Source organism: Chionomys nivalis, chromosome 2, assembly GCF_950005125.1.
Source record: "Chionomys nivalis chromosome 2, mChiNiv1.1, whole genome shotgun sequence".
NCBI classification, from domain to species: domain Eukaryota; kingdom Metazoa; phylum Chordata; class Mammalia; order Rodentia; family Cricetidae; genus Chionomys; species Chionomys nivalis.
The window spans coordinates 40,028,956-40,049,537 of NC_080087.1; the positions used below are offsets into that span (position 1 = coordinate 40,028,956).

General features: G+C 38.1%; 1 protein-coding gene across 2 annotated transcripts in view; it reads right to left on the reverse strand.

The window, feature by feature from the left end:
- Positions 1-8,926: 8,926 nt before the first annotated feature.
- Positions 8,927-20,582, reverse strand: part of Rspo3 (R-spondin 3) — an 84,133-nt gene continuing 72,477 nt past the window's right edge. The window contains exons 5-6 of one of the 2 annotated variants that reach the window (XM_057762030.1): positions 10,556-10,725; positions 8,927-9,168 (exon numbers count right to left, since the gene is read on the reverse strand). In XM_057762030.1, coding sequence (XP_057618013.1) covers positions 9,133-9,168; positions 10,556-10,725 — 206 coding nt within the window. In that variant the 3' untranslated portion in view covers positions 8,927-9,132. Of the gene's footprint in view, positions 9,169-9,190; positions 10,726-20,582 lie in introns of those variants that run through there. The other variant, XM_057762031.1, reaches the window with a different exon arrangement.

The following is a 20,582-nucleotide window of genomic DNA, read 5'->3' on the forward strand; positions in this document are numbered from 1 at the left end:
GCCTCATTCCTCTTGACCACCACACCCTTATGCACATCAGAAAAAAAAACATTAACAGCATGTGAATATAAATGTTTGTTTTTTCCTCTAGGAAGATTGAGAGATGACAAATTGTCTTATGGGCTTATATCAGGAATATCAATCATGCTTCTTGGCAATAAGTAAGTGTGAAAGGAATACAGATGTGTGTGTGTGTTCATATATCTTTATGTTAGTGCTTCTATTTTAGATTGACTTGAAAACTCTGTTTTAAACAGTGTTCATAGCAAACTGAGCAAGCAACAGTTCACGGAGGTCCTACTTGTGCTTCGCATGTCCCATTCTTTGTTTTATTATCCTTTGTAGTAACTCTACACAGTCTGTAATAATTGGTTCATTTTCTGTGTGACGATACCGAGAATCAGTGCCTAAGCCATTTCTCCAGTGTCACAGGGTCAACAGTAGAGAGACTTAAATTGCATGTCTCCCTGTTCTTAAAGTCTGTGCTTTTCCTACTAACTCACCCAACAACCCCCACCCCAACTGATGTCCTGTGTTCTCCAACGATTCCATCTGACAGTTCATCTTGGCAGCTTCTCTAGAAGTGCATCTGGTTTTCCCTGGAGGCAATCAGATGGGGCGGGCCAACTGGGAGAGAAAGAGGAACAGATGAGCAAGTTGTCTGCAGGGGGTGGATGGAGGACCCTGTGAAGAGGCAAACACAAAGGACTGGGGTGTACCAACCTGCTTCTTCTCGTCTCTCCTTCCTCTCTGTCCCTCTGTCCTCTCCTCTCCTTTCTGTTGAATTATGGAATATTTATTTTTGGTTGGTTATGTTTTGCTATGTTACACTGAGAAGCATGTACAAAATGAAAATACCCCTCTCAAAACTCACAGTATGAATCCATCTTTGCTTTTGTTTAAATGCTTGCTTAATCATGAAACATCAGGGCGATCCTTAAAAAAAATATTACAACTAATTGTGTGGGTACATTTACAGAAGGGGAATCTGGAATTTAGGACAGCCTGTATGCAGTCCACCTACAAATAGCAATTAGGTCGATTTAATGAAAGGTAGGGAATGCTGGAGAAAATGGTTGCTATTTTTAAAAGAAGAAAATGTTAAAGTAAAATTCATTGTGCTGATTTGGTTTGGAACATCTGAGAAATACATAACTATATGTCACTAGGAACAGACTGTGAGCAAATGAACAGATGAGGCAACATCTCAGACTCAGCTAAATGATCTTTCTCTGCCAAATGTTACTCTGTGGAAAGAGAGACACGTGCAGTTTAAAGATACTTCTACAAAATCAATATTGCAATGTATTTATTGTTTACTTCAGAAATATTTACCTTTTTCTTGGTAACAAGTTCATCTAATATTTTAAAACATTGGGATTTGTGACTGGGAATAAGAAATAAGTGAGGGAATATAAACTATTTATTTTCTTTTTGATTCAAGTTTTTTTCTTTTTCATTTTATGTACATGAGTGTTTTGCTGGCATGAATGTCTGTAGGTGCCTGGTGCCCATGGAGGTCAGAGCAGGTAGTCAGAACCCTAGAAATAGCATTTGATGGACAGTTGTGAGTTGCTATTTGGTGTTTGAATTTGGACACAGGTCCTCTGCAAAAACAAGAAGTGCACTTAACCACTGAGTTATCCCTCCAGTTCCTCCTTTTAATTTTTATTGGTTGATTTAAATGTGACCTAATGATCTTGAGGAGGTATTAAAAGTTAATCACATATTATATACATTTCTATTGCTTTTGTTTCTTTGATATCAGAGATATAATGCTTAATTCATTATGTACAAAGATCCTACTTAGAACATGCCATAAATTAAGTGGAATGATCTGAGGGACAAGGATCTACATATTTGTTAAATTTACCTCAAGTGACTGGAATATGTAATTATTTTGCATAGGAAGGGAAGTTTGCTATCATGTAGTCTCTTTATGAACATAACTTAAATGGGGAGCTACACACAGGTGAATGCATACAGGAAGTTCATGAGCTTGCTCCTTTTCCTTGCTTTGATGAGAAATGTTAAAGGCCATGATCACAATGATGTCCTCTTATGGCGGACATGCTATGCCTTGGTAACACATTATATTTGAGACTTTGTGATTCTTTATTTTTTGCCAAAAATGAACATATAGTTTTTACTTTATGCTAAATACAGGAATAATTCAAACTAAATATGAACCATTTTCATATCTAAATGAACTGAATTAATAAGAGAATGCTTATTATACTGGTTTCAAACAATAGTAAATAAGAGAATTAACAAGTATTTCCAGGATTAACCTAATTTATGAGAAGATAGTTTGCAGACAGTATTATATTTGAGATTTTAAAGTAAAACTAATTTACTCTTTGCTTGATTCTGGTTAATAGTGGAAAACATTCCTCAAATTAAAAAAAAAAAGAAATTCATTCTCTATTAGCAGTACTAAGAAAAGTCAACTCCCCCCTCACCCCACTGCGTGGAAAGCTTCCCTTCCAGATGTTATTTCGTATTTATTTTGCAATGTTTATTATGACAGTCCAAGATGTTCATGTTTTAGAGATACATCGGGGTGTTTATTTATAGAGAGACAGTTTCTTGAAGTGAAGACAGTTTACTTTGGGTGTGGGCTAAGCTACACAGCACCAGAGAAACGGCATGTCTGTCTTCCTCCAGTGTGTTCCTCTTACTTCTCATTTCCTTTCATTATGAGAACTCTGCTTTGTCTTTTTTTTTTTCGGTTTGTGTTTTTAAAGCGGAAGTTCTGTAAAGTTTACCTTGTGAAAAGTGAGCTGTTACCTGGCAGGGGAAATGGGAGAGCTCCGTGGTGGGATGGATGACAGACTAGACACCTTTGCTTATGAGTCTGGCTGCCATCAGAGCTAGGACCAGAGTAGATAGAGTTTCTCATGGCACCTGGATAGGGAGCAGTTGACTCTGTGTTGACCAGAACCCTGATGTTTCTCAAAGGAAACTTAGGCCAGGAGACCAAAGAAGCAACAGATGTCTCTACTTGTTACTCAAATTGGCTGGAAAGACCTGTGGATGAAAGATTCTCTTACCCTTTTCTGCATTGCAAACTAGAAGAGTGTTCAACCGTGAAGGCAGACAAGAAAGGTCAGCCAAGTTTTCATTTCTTTCCTTTGACGACCTTAGGGCCGCTTTGGTAATTAATGTTGAATAGCATTTATTTCAAAAATTCTTTTATAATATAAAGCAATGCTAAGTCATTTTCCTGACTCATTTTGTCCTGTTCCTCACAGTGTGTTTAGTTTTCCTCAAAAGAAACCCCGCTTGTGGCTAAGAGGCCCAGGGTACTTGGAACCTGAGACCCAGGGAAGGCTTGGGAAGTGCTGAGGACTTTCCCACAACCCCCTTTAGCATGCTAGTGCTTCCCTTCAAAAGGCAGTTTGGGAAGGGATGTCTTCTTAACTTATATTTAACATACACCTCCTTTCAAGTTGATCGTTAAATCACTCTAATTTATGTGAATTTGTACCTAACTAACTCTGTATATTTTCCTTTTCTGGCATTTTTTTGGGGGGTAGGGGCTTAGGTAGAAATACCTTACTTAAGAAAAGGGAAAAAATAATCACCCTGAAAAACAATAGTTTTTTTTTTTTTTTTTACTAAATAGAGTTTGTATTTATTATGAATGCCAGGTGTTATATATGTGATATATGAATTATCGCAAAATAACACAAGCCTTTAAGCCCTCTGAGAGACTTGATAGTCCTTCCAGAATATTCGAATCTAGTCTGATAGCTTCCCTGGGGTGTTACAACACTGTTAGTGATAATTTGCTATACTTTAAGGATGACAGAATCTTGGCTTACTTATTTATATGGTGCATTTCTGATGGGTGGAAGGTGCATTTATTGGCCTGTGTGATATTCATGTCTCAGAGTAACTACTCTAAACATGGAATAAATTATCCCTGTTAAAGCGATTTTACTTGGTAACTTACTGATCCCTAGTTATACTTCGTTAATTTAGTCTTTACCTGTTATCTAATTCACTTATTTTTTGGAGAGCAGTGTTGGGAAAGGTATAGGCATGGAAGCAAATTGTCAAGGCCTTCAAGAATGCTTGTGCGCAAATGTTCTGTTCAAACGATCACGAATCTGATGAAATCAATGTGGAATATCTAGACATTCTAGACAAACATGCTCTAAAAAGATTTCTTCCTTTCTATAAATAACCCCATTTTAGAATCTATTAGCTGTTCTGTATACACAACTCGAAAGTGTTTTCTTAAGCCTTTTGTGTGTACACAACAGGCCATTCTTTCGGCATTCCACAGTCAGCAAGTGCAGCTGTTGCTTTTCTGGGCAATTCGCTCTCCTCTCTCCTCAGTGTCAAACACCAGCATTAAAAAGAAGCTGGTAACCAAGAACACAGAGTTCATAGCTTGAAACTGACTCACTTCCCTAAAGTGACCCTACTTGTCTATGTCTCCTTTAGGATCATATGTTACACTCCTTGATGCTTTGGATAAGCCTGAAATACGTTCTGGTGGAACCTTTGCAATCTTTCTTCTTTAGAGATTGTAAGTTACTGAGGTCAGATGGTGGGCAGCTTGGGGCAAAGCAGGTCTGGGAAGATCGCATCTGGTAGTACTCACTGACTCACAAATGACTCCGGTTCAAGATGCAAGATTTAGTCGAGTTTATTTTATTATTTTTGGGTGTCACAGTATTTACTGTTGCTCTTCTCGTGACACTCTGAATGCAACTCCAATGCCAGTAGCTTCAGAAAACAAACCAGAGGGACTGGCTGCATTCTCAAAGGGGCACTCACCTCAGGCACTAGTGCTTCCCCGACCTCCTTTTAGGGAAGAATCTGAATAATTTCCTCCAAGAATAAAACGCCCAGTGTGGCAGCAGGGTGAGGGATGGAGAGAGAAAACAGTCTGTTCAACAGCGGAAGGTAAAGGCTTTCCAAATACTGGCCAGCTTTCCAGCTACACAAATCAAAGTTTATTCTGAGTCTTTGGTGTGTTTTTTGGGGTAGGGGGAACACAGCAGGAAAGGGTGGACCTGAGAGGAATGGGAGTCTACTGTGATCAGGGTGCATTGTGTGAAATTCCCAAATAATTGATAAAGTATTATGTTGAAAGAAAACAATACAAACCAAACCAAAACAAAAATGTTTAATCTCTTTTAATTTATTTTTTGATTGATTTGTGTGTGTGTGTGTATGTGTGTGTGCATGCATGTTGTTGGGGGGTAGAAATGCCATCAAGCACACATGGAAGTCATAGAATGACTTTCAAGAGTCCATCCTGTCCTTCCATTATGTGGGCTCAGGGGCACAAACTTGGGTTGTCAGGCTTGGGGCTAAGCACCTTTATCTGCCAAGCCATCTTGCTTTCTCTAATTCTGAGTAATTTTCATTGCCTCTAACTACAGATACTGAAGTTGTTTTACATACCAAATTAATTTTTTGTCTTGTAATTTGTCTGCTGAAACGCTTGCACCCTTGATTTCCTAGAAAACAGGCTATTTGTACTACTTGAGGGTCTTTTATCCCTTTATCTTAACGGCCTGGAATAAAAGCCATTGCTGGGATGGAGCTCCTCTTTCACTCCTTTCTGTCTTCCCTTGATTTCCTTCATTTCCCTCATTCCTTTCTTAGTTACACACGATGGACAAAAAAGGATGTGCAAACATTAGAACACATGTTCTCAGTGTCTCTGAAAGTCAGCGAGGTAGCCTTTAAGTTTGCTATTCCAACAGTGAAGATCCATTTCTGCATTTCTACATGTCTGCCTGCGAACTAAGGGAAAGATGACAGTGCTGATCAGCACCGTAAGAACAAATAGTGGATAACTGAATTGCGATCCACTCCAGAGCCATACAGGGCTACAAAAGCTGGAGCCTTCCCAAGGATTCAGATGTGCCAGTCGCTTTTGGCTGGTCTTTGTCTTTCTCCAGTGATGCATGATATCCATCCTGCCTTCTTCGTTCTCTTGCCTCGTGCTGCATTCATTTATGACCCCACCACATGGGAAACCATATGTTGAGTACCTATTCAGGGATGAGTCTTATCCTGGGTCATTCTCCTAATAGAACTTCTCAGTCTTCTTCATGAGGTAGATTCTTAGATCGTGACATATTACCGTCAACCTTGGAACTAAAATTAAATGATTTTAAAGGCTATAATGAAGGAAAATTGGAGTTGACCAGAGATGGGAATGTCTTCTGGGCTTATTGGATACTGGTCACGTGATTTTTGGATAGTTCTCTGTGCCTTGAGTCTCTTGTTTTTGAAACATGGACTTATCTAACTTCTTTAGAGGGGTTTGGCATAATTGTGTAATACATCTTACTGAGAAGGTTATTGGCTACTTTAAAGGAGACCCAGCTGTTTCTTTCTCTTTTTCTATAATTCAAAACAAAACAACAACAAAAAAACATTGGAATATAATTGTAGTCTGAGATGAGGTATCATTGATTAAAATGGGAAATTTTTCTGTGTGAGTACTGAAGGCTCAGGGATTAATGGGAAGTTTTTTTTATCACCCCCTTTGAAGTTCATGGCATATCACAGGATAAGGGTAGACAGAATATAAGAGCTAAAAGAAGGAGTGGAGTTGTAAAGCACCAACTTCCAGGAACCCTGGAACTCACAGCAGCTGTGATTATCTGCAGGAATCGGCATGAGCTTGGGTTCCTCAGCAGCTTGTCACTGGAGAGAGAGAGAGACCATGGAGTCCCACCCTTATCTTTGGGCTTATAACCTTTCAAGCTGCAGAATGGGACATTTTTCTTTAATGGTGTCGCTATTGGCAAGGTGCCTGTGTACCTGCAAGCAAACCCTCACCCACACTGTTGTAAGTATGCTTAAAATTCAGGGGCCCACAAAACAAAACAGAGCAAACCAGAAGCAGACCTACTTATGAAGAGGAATGGTTCAGTGAAAGTGGGAGGTGGACAACAGCAGGCAATGGAGGGCGAATATGATCAAAATACATTATGCATACATGTGAGAATGTATGGACATGCAGTGAAACCCATTATAATACACAGCTAATACATGCTAGGAAAATTAAAATAGGAATTCTCAATTGATCTGGGCAACAACTTTAATAAGCCTTTTTGTGGAAGATGAATTCCACATATACTCCCATAGCACGTGAGAAGTTATATCCCATAATAAATTTGCCTGAGAGCAAATTCTTTCCCCCTTAATTTGCCTAAATACAGTTTCAATACTACTGAGAATAAATTTAGCCAGTCATCTTGCCACTGAAATAGAATTGCAGGAGAGATGGAGTGTCTCTACTAATGCCTACGTATCAAATGTGCACATTTTTAAGAATAATCATTTCTTGCTTTTAAGGCTGAAGGCAAATTGTAAATTTGTATTCATTCTTGAGTTACTACTGCTTGGTTGCCACCACTCTTGTATTTACATTTATTTCTTGAAATCATCACACATGTGTACTTGCTGGAATTCCATATATTAATCAAGCAATAGAATTGATATACCTACTTGACTTGTAGACACTAGTTTGGTGTGAAATATTCTTGTCTACAGAATAGTTGTTGTTCTATTGAGTCATGAATATTTTTATTCTTCTTGTGTTCTCGCCAGAAAGAATAGAGACTGGGAAAGGCTGCACAGCTGGTTCAGGCTTACCCAAGTATAACCCAGTTAACTGCAGAATTTAGGCCTTAACATTGGCCACCTATATGCAGATAAGGCACACACTCTTCACTTTCTTTCCCATTCATTTTGTGATGCTCAGCCTCTATTCTTGGCAGTAGCTACTTTATACACTTTTTCTTCCCTCCGTTATTCATTTGAATAACAAAGGATTAGACAGGTATATTTCAGTAATACCAGAGCAGTAAAGTCTACTCCATATTTCCACTTCTGTGAAAGGATGATTAAGGATCCTTTTCAAAGTACATTCTCACTAGTGAGGACTCACTAGGTGCATCCCCATGATGTGGAAGAAACACTAGATGTTCCCTGCCCTGGATCCCCCTCTCTCATTGCAATAAAACATGGAGACCCCAACTGTCATACCCATGGCAACAGACCTAGGATTATAACTGAAATCTTCTGGTGATAGGACAGTTATAAAGCCAAACTCTGGGGTTGTATAGATAGACTTTGAAAACCAGGGCAAGTGTATGAACTAGGTACTGACAGATTTGTGATGGTCTTCTTTTTGAATTCTATGTCTATATCAAGAATTTCCTGGATGTTTGTTACTATCAACATGGCCTTTTAAGGTCAGTGCAAAAAGTTTTCCATAATTCAATGGCTCAAGGAGCACTGCTTATTTGACTATTATATGATTTCTTATATCAGAGTAGATTGAAATTTTAAGACAAGTCACCATATAGCTTCAGGTATATTCTATCCAGTCTATGATTAACATCAATTGTAATTTGTTTTCTCTTGTACTTTTAAGTACATCAGATATATAAATACTTTGTGGTATAGAAGATCATAAGGAAATACATGATGATAATTTGCCTCTGTTTGCTCTATATTTAATGCATTGTATCCTTTTCCTAGACCTTATGAAGTGTTGTTGGAAGAGTGAAGATACTGAGAGGGAGAAATATATTTAAGATTACTGAGTGTGACTCACACTCAATTAGATAACGCTGATGTTTGATACATCCAAAAGTCCTTAACCGGGGACATAGTTCCACTTAACATAATTTTGTAGCATGGGTTTTGATTCCCTTGGGTAACATGAGTGTTATACGAAGATTGAATGAGACCTCCCGTAAATAAAGGACATAGATCCAATTGATTGCCGTGCAAATGAGAAAAGAAACACCAGAGTAAGAAACAGTGATGAACTATTTAAAACTTTTATATCTTAATAGAGGAAAAGAGAGGTGGAAAACTACTTAAATCAAGCAGCCCACATGAGCAGTAGACTTAGTGAAAAAAGGGTGTACAGAGACAGACAGGCAGGATGCAGAGGCATTGCAGGTTCTTCAGAAGTGATCTTGAGAGAGCCGGAAGCATGGTGCACAGAAGCAGCTGCACATCCTCCTGTTGCTGCAGAAGGCTAAAGTGGGTCATAAGAGTCTATGTTGCACACTCAGAGATCCCTCCTTCTGTTCAAGATTGGCTGGGTCCTCTGGGAAACATGACTGAGGCCTTCTGCTAGGGTGACTCCAGTTCCCAAAAGAGATCCAGAGACTGAGAAAATATGGAGAAGAAAAGCTAAATGTTGAAGATGCAGGAGGAATCAACACACAAGGTGCTCATCTCTAAGAAATGAAGGAGAGGGGGTAGTGAGATCATTTAGGTAGGCTCATGTGTCCATAATACAATTTTTATTGATGTAAGAAAATTAATAAATATCTTCTAGCATATCATAAGTAAGTTTTCATTGGCTCAGGTAATGGTATATTGAAGGGGGGAGCACTGAAAATCTCATCTTCTAAATTATTTCAGAAAAAGATCACCCATAGAGTGGATTTCACCTTCCTAGTTCTTGAATCTCTCTTACCCAATGAAACAAAGTGAACGAAGCTTTAAAAACTATTAACAAATATATTTATTGTGGTGGCTTTCTCCCCTACTAGATACACCTTGTTAGAAAGTAGTATCCCTTTAGTTCCAGATGGACCCTTAAGCAGGCAATAAAATTGTTTTTCCTTCATTAAGAAAGAAAACACACACTTTTGCAAACATGTCACATTCTCCGCACTCTAGTTTTGTTCTCTATAAAGTCAGAATTTTCTTCTAATAAGTATGTTTTTGCTTTTGGAAGAAAGTTACAGGTACATGTTTACAGACTTATATAAACCGAGGTGTAGCAGGCGATCAACCACACAGTGCTGCCATAGATTGGAGACCTGTTCCAGGTGAGCACAACCCTTCACAGTACTGAAAAGCAAAGATGGTCTCCAGCTCTGTCACTTCTTCCACAGCTTGCCTCACTCCAATCCCACACAGTACATTTAATTCTCTTATGTATGCTCAGTTTCTTGCAGAAGTACAGGATGAGGGCAATAGAAGTCATCTTTAAAATACTTGTTTCTTTGATGATAAACTCTAGGATTCCAAATACCAGGCCTTAATTCTGAGCATTCACTAGATCTCCTGGACAAATCCACCCTGTGCTTGGAGCGATGTTTCTCTCCCCTGACCTTTCCTTGGAGGGACACTGCCTCTTGAAGTTGCAGAATTATCTTTTGCTTCTTAAAAACAATACTCGAATAATTTTTTTATAGGGAAAAGATGTTTCTTCTCTGGGTGTCCTCATTATATTGAGGATAGCTTATAGCTTATTGATAATTATGTACAAATTTTCTCATCTTTTAAAAATACACAGAAGCACAAAAGATAACCATCTAAAAGTATCCCTTCTTTGAACGTTTGGCTCTTTGCTTTTAACTATGCTTGTATGAAGAATATAGCAACTATTCGGAATGTTGTTTAGACAGAGCAGTAACTGGTGTATTGTCCATTTGTGGCCCTAATGGCTGGAACACCTGTCCTGGGCATCTGGTTGAGATAGCAGCATCATGAGTCTACAAGAACCTCACAGGACCCTCTAGTGTACAGTGCTGACTGATACCGATTTCTGTTGTTTCTCTTGGGCTTTTCTTGTCTGCTGCTGCTGTCTGTCTTTGCTTTCCCGCTGCTCTGGGGTCTCTCTGCTGGACTCCAAACCTTTGCTGTCAGAGCTTGTATCCTTTCTTTCCTCTTTATTGAGTTTTTTCCGTTTTCTCTCCCTTCCTTTTTTACCTGAAATAAAAGGACATTCATTTAATACATTTTATTCAATTATATTCTCTTTGCTTATTCTAACTTATTAAAAATAGCAGTTTTTTCTCAAGTTGCATATTATACTCAGAAATAACAAATATAAACTCTTTAAACCTTTCTCTCAGATCCTTTTATCAAACCAATGGAATTTTTATGCCTAATAGAATGAAGGGATTTATTTTACATGATGGTCACTTATGTATACTGAAAGGGAAACTTACATACATTTTTTATCTATCTGAAAACTCTATTAATTAATACATTTATCTGGTTTATATTTAAGGCACTATTTTATATTCAAATTTACAATAACAGTTACATATTTCCAAGCTGTGGTGACATCTGCAAGTTACCTAAGAGAAGGGAATTAATTTGTATAACTAATCTGGAAATAGTAGTCCATAATGTATACCAAGGTAATTATGCTTTTTATTTTAGTACAAACTGAAATTACTTTGCATCGCAGTTTCTCTGTGTGCATGGTGTTGAATACAAGTTATCGATACTGTTATGGTGTAAACTACAGGGAGAGGAACACTCTGTTTTTAATCAATCAAGCAGATATTTATCCGATGTTTTTCCCTTCCATTTGTGACAACACATTCAACTTCCAAAGCATTTCTGCTTATTAGCAAACTTATAGATTATTTCTTAAGATAGCCAGAAACATATTTTCAAAAGTCTTGAAGTTCAGTATTATGGCTTTATTATCCAAGAAATCGCTATTTACTCTGGGTAGGGTGTGGAAAGGGAGGCTCTGCTACAGCCATAGGAAACTACCACATTGTACATGGTTGCTGCCCAATAGAAGGTTATTACAGAAGAGAAAAAAATGGCATTATTTTTTCCTTCATAGGCCATGTGTTAGTTGTTGGAAACATTCACAATTTTTCTGCATAAAAAATATATTTTACTCTTGTCCAAGAAATAAAATACAAATGCCTAGAGTGCCTGCAGTCCATTAAAAATCACGTGCAATTTGGGATAATTTTGTAAGGTTTTCATTAAAGGGCCTTCTCTTTCTATTGTAGTGACTTGCTGAGTTTTCACTGATGTGGTTAATAGTTATTTTGTGACTCTTTTGCAATTTTGCAAACTAAGCATTCCAATTAAAACAATCTGGTGTGTGTGTGTGTGTGTGTCTGTGTGTCTGTGTTGCCCTTTGCTGAATATACATGTGTATGATACTCATGTGAAGTGGTCTAATGATTGAAAGAACATTCATTTTTTTCCACTGTTTTAGATATAATGAGGAGGTTTGAGTAGAAATCAAAGAGATATTGGTATTACTAATTGAGTACAATCTTAGCCTGCTAGGATTTGAATGTCCTCCCTTTAGAACTCATGGTAAAATTTAATTGCCAGGTAATCACAGTTTTAAAGGGACCTTCAAAGGGTAATTGCATTGTGATAACTCTACCCTCATAAATAAATTAATGATGCTATCAAGACAATAGGTTATTTCAGGATTAGATTACTGATAACAAGAATGAGTTTGGTCCCGGTTCCTCTCTCTGCCTCACACAAACCTACCAAACTTTCTGCCATTTACCATGTAGTCACGGAGTCCTCATAAGACACCGGAGCAGCAGTCTTAGACTTCTTACCTCCCGATCCATGTGATAAGTAAGCTTCTATTGTTTATTACATAACCTGTGAGAGACTTTTAGAAAAACAGAAACTAGAGCAAGATGGTCCTTGTAGAGAGACACTTGCTGTGAAGTTTTAGAATACCATCCTTAGGGCCAGAAACTCCCTGCTCAGCTAAGTCTAATGCGAGTAGTTGCATAATCTTTTGCAAGTTTCTGATAAGCCTCGGGATTAACTGATACTTCAAGTAAAAATAAACCTTTCTCTTTGCTAAACGTTTCAAGGCTAAATAAGACACTTGCAGAGCACTTACCATGGTACCTGACATGTTAGTCATGCGTAAAACAACAGCTAATGTTGTGATTATAAAGCATGGACATGTTGCAAGTTTTCACTCCATGCCAAAGATATGTCTTTGCCTGAACTTAAGCATGAGATGGTTACATGCCTATACTGAGGTGGAGGCAACCACAGACCTCACAGAAAGCCCAGGTATCAGGTAATAGAGACTTAATGCGATTCTTTAGATGATGTTTAAGTCAAGCCTAAAAGAATTTGTTTTAGACAAGCCTTTGTGAAGCTGATGAAGGAAGAGGGCAAGGTAGGCAGTGAACGATATGTCAACATGTGACAGCGTGCAAGGACATGGTGACCTAGGACACTGAAAGTACACCTCCTTGGTTTGGTCAGAGTCTATATATAGGAAGTTACTGAGACACACTGGATTCAATTGCCATGTTCAGAATTTGTCCTAAAGCATCAGTGGTAATGAAAACTCTTCTAAGGGCTGCTGTCAGAATCCTAGAACACAGCAGAGCTTTGAGGTTTGGGTGATGCATTAAAAAATAACTGCATGTTTTAATATGTGACATTTTATTTCCCAGAAACTTGTTATATGTAATGAAATCCATAAAGGGAGTACAGATTTTATTTATGATTCAGTCTTACAGTTTTATGCTGTTAATTTATTTTTTGACAGTTTCACACACACATACAAAACACATTTTAGACGTATTCATCTCCTGATGCCCTCCCTTAATAGACTAACTTTTCAAAAGAACAACTAAAATCTCTATGCAGAAAATAAAGCCACACATGATATAAGGACTTAATACAAATTATTACTACATATGTGAGTAGATAATAGATAGTATTGAGATTGTGAAACTATTCTCTACTGATGAAAATGCATAGTCCTTCACATAAGCTCTGTCTAGAACCTTCTATAGACAAGGTTCCAAAAATAGATGACTGTGGCTGGAGACTACGACTCAATAGTTTGGTGAAGACACACCAGGTGCTTGTATTAGCAACTTTAGTTTCACTTGATCTTTTCCTTTCTTTTATATTCTTTCATTTTTCTTTTTGTATTTTCTTTTATTCCCAAAGGTTTTACATGGAATAGAATTACATCTCGTCTCCACTCCCTTTGCTCCCTCCAGTCCCTCACAGCTACCACACCTCAAATTCCTTCCATGTCCTTCTGCCATTCTCAAATTGACAGCATCTTTTTCTTTATCATTGTTACATACATTATATATATGTATATAAAATTATGCGTGTGCACAATACATAAAACTTCCTGAGCCTATTTTGATAACTGATGCACCTAAGAATTGTATTTGTAGAGAAATAGAGTACCCTATTTCCTTAAATATATACAATGAAAATTTAGCTCAAATCACATGGTTACTTTACATAATACATGAAAATTTGGCTTTGACTTACTACTACTAATCCTAGTAATTTGTAAGGATAACGTTAAAATTAGGTACGATTAGAATAGGAACTGAGGTGGGAAATAAAGATTATTTGCAAATAATCTTTTAAAAACAGGTAGAATTACAACTCTGACAAAAATAATAAACTTTTAAAACTAGCTGAGGGCAGAAAATATCTCAAATTATTTTTTCTACAATATATATTATACATTATATACTAGACATTATTTTTCCATGTGGAAACATAAGCCTTACGGAATATTCAATACTCTTTTAAAACACAATGGGAAAATAATCGAGAGGGTTTTTTTCTGGAATCACGAGTGACAATTACTTAGATTATAAATGCCATGTGGTTTTTTTGTTTTTCTTTTTTCTGTCCACTGAAATGTTTAAGGGGTTCATTTGTGAAGTTCTCAAAACTGACGGTAGGGGGAGCTAAGGAACTTTAAGTAGTTCCTTGTCTTAAAAACTAAACGAAAAAATTTAACAAAAATCTAAGTGTACTCCCCATTCTAGACTGAGAAATAAACATCACCAATTCCATGATCCAACCAACTAGTGAACTATGCCTCCAAAGAGATCAAATTTACCACCAGGACTTGAGTTATAAAATGAGATTCAATTCGAAGCCCATGGTTTTATATATTAAAAGGAATTCATCTGATTTGTGAACCCAAATTTAGGCATGCTTTAATGTACAAAGGATAAAAATTACAAGTTTTGTTAGTTTTAGTTAATAAATCAGTGGAGAATAGTTGCACGGGAGGGGGCTGCTCCAGAGCAAGTATTTTTATGCAGCAATTATGATCTCTTGTGTAGATACATACTTAAAAGGCCTTTGACCTGTGGGCTGTATAAACACAGGACAGTTTGACCCAGTGGTGAAGAACACAGCTGAAAGCCCTCAATGCCAAATGTCCTTCTCAGCTATATTATTACCCAGTAGAGCTGACTTGAGAAACATATTCAAACCTTTTGCCCCCTTTTTCTTGTTTGCTTTTACTAAAATAGACACACTTATTGCCTCTGCTGTAATTTTAAGAAAGACAGTAAAAACAATCACAGACGAGACATCTTTTATAGACAAGCGGGCAGACATTTGATTTCTTCAACTTGAAATTTAAAGCTATCCAAGTTATGTGTTCGGTGGGTTCATAGACAAATCAGTCCTGTGGCTTTTCAACTTGACTTCTAGGGCCCTTTTGATTAATTAGCCAGAGAAAGTTAATTTGACACATTATTTCGTACTCTACTGTCTACTGTTATTTACGGATGTTCTCCTGGAGCCATTTTCGCAGTGACAGCTCTGGTCACTGGGTTCTGTTAAGACTTAGACTGTGTTTCGCTCACAACTGGAAAGGCAAATTTCAGGAGGTGCTGTCTGTCCACATCGTGTTCTTTTCAGAGTTCAGAAAGAAGAAAGCGCTTAAGGTAAGACACTACATGCACATTTTGGAGGTGAAAAGCAGATAATCTCAGGCTTCCTAATGCCGTCCCCGGGGTCCTTGTCCTCTGTGACTTGTCCCTTCTTGCTCCCTCAACCACTTGGCTGGCCTCACACTTCTCTTCCTGCTCATCCCTGTATACCCTGCCCCCGCACCGCCATAGTGCCTTCTGATTTCATATAATTGTTCACCTAGAACGAGAACTCAATTTCTAGACTCCCTTGTCTTACCTCAGACTCGAGTTTAATTCTCTGGCCACAGGACCTCTTCCGGGCGTCTTCCTCGCTTTTCTAAGCTTTCCCTAGGCTCAGCTAGTTTACTTAAGTTACTTCCATAGGTGCCCTCAGCTCCCAGAGAAGATTCCTGCTGCAATCAAGATGCAGAGGCTAGGAGCAGGTCTGGGGGTGCAATCCCGTAATGCCACTTAACTCAGGAGGCTGAGGAGGAGAATCTCAAGTTTAAGATCAGCCTGGGCAATTTAGGAGTTTGGGTGCTCTGCAAGAAAAAGTGCTCTTAACAAACTGAGCGTCTCTCCAAAATCTTTAAGAAAGTCTTTTAAGAGTTTTGCCCCCCCCCCTTTCTCTTGTTTAGGCTCATTATTCGCTGAAGAATCAGAATCTGAAGTTTGAATTTCGGTTCATGTGCTGACAATGTGTATGACCCTAAACACAGGGCTGACTCAATCCCATCTCAGGAACGCTGCTGGCTTGAATCCCAGCTTTTACTCCTTGCCTGCATTTGCCCTAAAGCAACTCTTCCTGGCACTGAGTATTACCAGACAGCATGTCTTCTTGGTACAAATTCTCAGGATTAAACAAATTCAAAGTGAAAACTGGAGAAAGTACCCAAAGGTGTTTTAAAAACAGAACTGTTCAGAATATTTAAAATGTGCTCATTTTAAAAGTAAATGGAATCTTACTGTTCATAATATTTTTAAACAGAGTAGGACACGGCACTTTGTATTAGACATCTTAAATTTAATAGTATTTGTTTCTATGAATTTTTTCCCTTGAGCTATTAGGCTAAATATTGAGTTAAAGCTAGATATTTCAGTATTTTAAGTGTAAGAACTATTAATTTTGAAATACCTTCCACCATATTAGATCAGATGACTAAACTCTTGGACAGTGAATCAAGCACATTAATTTACATGTTGAAATGTTCTTAACTGGCGCATGTTTACATAGCACATTTTGAATTGGATGTTGAGTCTTAAACAGTTTTATTTACTGAATAAGCATATAAATTAATTCTGATATCAAAATTATGTTTAAATTCATTCTAATTTAGTTCATTAAATTTTATAAATTTATTTCTTTACTCATAAAACTCACGGCTACCTTATAAAATGCATATTATAGTTCCCTCAAAATATTCTGCATAGAATATTTTGGTTGCTTTATATACCAGTACATAAACTTTTATATACTGTTTCTAAACTAAAATAAAGGTACTCCAAGGTATTTGGAGAGGTTTTTACTGCTTAAGAATGTATTTTGATCGAGTATGCTTTTAATCCCTCCCTTTCATTGCTCCTCCTATTTATTTATTCTTTTTAAAAACCTGTTTAGTCCACTTAGTGCTTCCAGTAATGTGCATGGGTGTAGTTCATCTATTGGAGCACTGACAGCCTCTCAAGGGCCAAATTCCTGAAAAAAAAACAAAAAACAAAAAAACAGAAATCCCTATTCTCCTGGTCCCAGAGGCCATCAATTGCTAATCGCTCCCCAGTTAAGGGGGGAATTTTGTGACTTTTTCCTGCCTCTGTGGTGGGATTTTGCCCAACTTGATCTTGTGCACTCATGTCTTACACATACGGTCACACTCACTGTGAGTCATGTGCGCCACACTCCTCTTAGGCCCAGGAAACACTTTTAGGATTGAGTACTCTGTGGGATCTCTTATTCTCTGCGCCTTGACCAGTTGTATTAATTATCTCTGTGTCAATTGCCATCTGCCTCAAAAGGAAGCTTCTCTGAGGAGGGCTGCAAGACACCCTCTTCCACAAGTATAGCAATAAGCCATCAGGATTTGATTTAATCCTATCCTCATGTAGCAGAACAACAGTAATAAGTTCTCCCCTAGGACCCTGGACCCACCTAACCATGAATTGTTGGCTTTATTTGTGGTGTCAAACATCAGTTCCATCTTGTTAGAGAGGCTGTAAACTCAGTCAAAAACTTGTTGATTAATCTCAAAACATTCATGCTCATGCCACTCTTGCGCTCGTGGGCAATGACTGAAATTAATATTTCAAAGACCATAAAATTGTACTTGGCAATGTCTTACTAAAAAATTTTAATCTGGACCTAATCATCTCAAAACATTAATGAAAAGCTCCTAAATGAATTGATGTGCTCAAGTGTTTTATATGTGTGCGTGTGCGTGTGTGCGTGTGTGCATGCACACCATCTGTGTGAGTGGGTGAGAGGAGGACATCACGTGTTCTGTCATATGACTCTCCACCTTATTGCCCTTGCCAGGGTCTCCCACTGAACCTAGATGATGGAGGAGGGTCTTGTGTCTATGTGTTACTTTCATTGGTTAATAAAGAAACTGCCTTGGCCCTTTAATAGGACAGAATTTAGATAGGCAGAGTAGACCGAACAGAATGCTGGGAAGAAGGAAAGTGAGGCAGATGCCATAGCTCTCCTCTCCGAGATGGATGTAGGTTAGGATCTTCCCGGTAAGCCACCACCTCATGGTGCTACACAGATTATTAGAGATGGGTTAATCAAGATGTGAGATTTAGCCAATAAGAGGCTACAGATAACAGGCCAGGCAGTATTTAAAAGAATACAGTTTCCATGTAATTATTTTGGGTAAAGCTAGCTGGTGACCGGGAGCTAGGCAGCTCTTTCTACACCTAGAATTAGATGAACAGCCAGCAAGTCTTGGAAATCTCTGTAGCTGCCCATGGTTTATGGCCACACCCAACTTTTTATGGAAGTGGTGGGGATTTAAAATCAGGTTTTCATGATTATGCATCAAGTATCCTTAACAACTGCAACTTCTCCCCAAACCATCATCTTTTTATTATTTTTTAAATATATTAATTCTGTACAGTCTCCCTTCTCACTATCCACCCCATTTTATGTCCTTGCTCATTTAGAATATAGCTGGAGAATACATGTAAATCAATATAATCTTTACGTCAAATATAGTTGCCCTCAGTAGAGGGGAAGGATGGGTGACAGGGTCCCAGTGGGTAGAAAACCCCATGGAATCTCCAGTCTCTTATATAAATAACTTCAGCAAGTTTTCTCAGTAATTTAAACATTAAAAACAATGAAAAGACTCTTAGAAACTTCTCTCATGCAGATTCTAAATTTGAAGCCCATAAATCATATCAACTGTAAGTTTTCCTGTAAAACTGTTTGTAATCAGTATAGTAATTATCGCTCAGAGCATCTATCAAGCCATCCCATTAAGTTTGAAAAAATTCCTCCTATAGTTCTTGACTATACTTAGTCCCTTTAAAAAAGTGTTCATACATTTCCTCATGAACTAGATGGCCTAATTTTTTTGTGCCAGCTTAAAATTATTAGGAAGGTTGATAGCCGTGTCTATAGAGTAAATTGCTCTGAAAGCTTCTGTTTTCAAACGAAGCTTTCTTTGTGAATCTCCATTTTCTTGCTCCAGATCTTTCTGAGTTTAGTTATGTTTTCCCAGCTCCAGAGGAGGGACTAAATGCTAGACAAATACCTGATGGGCAGGCAGGTAAAGAGGTGGGGGGCACAGACAAGCCATGAAGATGGCATCCTTCTGACTTCTACACCAGGACAAAAGACTCCATATGTTTCCTTCTTTTCTGTGGGCCACTTTCTGGCTGATCTGGAATCTGAGATAGGCCATGGATATTTGTGGTGAGCCAGTCAGACCACTCTTCACTCTCTAAGTTGACCAATCCAAACAAGAGGAGGGACACTCAGCCCATCAAACCCACTTTCTTCCCCAGCCCTCCAGGGAAAAAGAGGATTTTGGAAACTAAAGTTTCTCTCCATTTTGAAAAGAACCTTCTTGCTGCATGCTTTTCCCAATGTGCACACTTCTTCACATTTGATAAAATTTGTTACAAGTTATTGCCTGCTGTGTCTGAAAATTTCCTGCTTTTCAATTCTTTAATTGGTGAAGTAAATAAACCTGAGTAAGACACCTAGTTTGCAACACTTAAAAATTGGTTATATTTTTTTGCCTTATCTAATTCATTTGTAAGGAAATGGGAACTCATCATTTTGTCAATACTTTTTGCATGTGTATGTGTAATCTGTGTGTTTGCATGTTCACATGTGTGGGTACATTAATTTGTGTGTGTGTACATGTGGGCTTCCTAAAGGCTTTCTCTGTTTATTTCATTTACTTGAGGCAGGGTCTCTAGCCATGGGGTTATAGGCAACTGATGACCCTGTCTGGCCTAAAGTGGAGTTCTGGGGATCTGAACTCTGGTCCTCATGCACACATGGCAAGTGTTTTATCCAGTGATCCATTCTCCCAGTCCTGGGTCAGTATTTGCCTCTAAGTACTGATGCTTTGATATAAGGTAGTATAATCATAGTGTTTTTTTTTTTTTAAGATTTATTTATTTATTTATTTATTTATTTATTTATTTATTTATTGTATACAGTGTTCTGTCTGCATGTATGCCTGCAGGCCAGAAGAGGGTACCAGATTTTATTACAGATGGTTGTGAGCCACCATGTGGTTGCTGGGAATTGAACTCAGGACCTCTGGAAGAACAATCAGTGTTCTTAACCTCTGAGCCATCTCTCCAGCCCCAATCATAGTGTTTTTGAAGAGTTCTGAATAAAAACGCACTTGATTTCCCCCCTTTTTTCTTCAGCTATGCACATGGGCTCACAGCAGATTCTTCCATGTGGGAAAGAGATGTTCTCACATCTCTTTGTGGCAACTATGAAGCTGAACCTTTTGCAGTTACTGTTTGAAAAAGGAATCTCTAAGCCAAGAGCATTGTCTTCATCTTTGATGAAATATAGCTTTGTAATGAGCAGGAAAGGCCTTTGTTTCCAAAGGCTGAACAGAAAGCTACTTGGGAAATTTACTCCAGCTGAGTAAATTG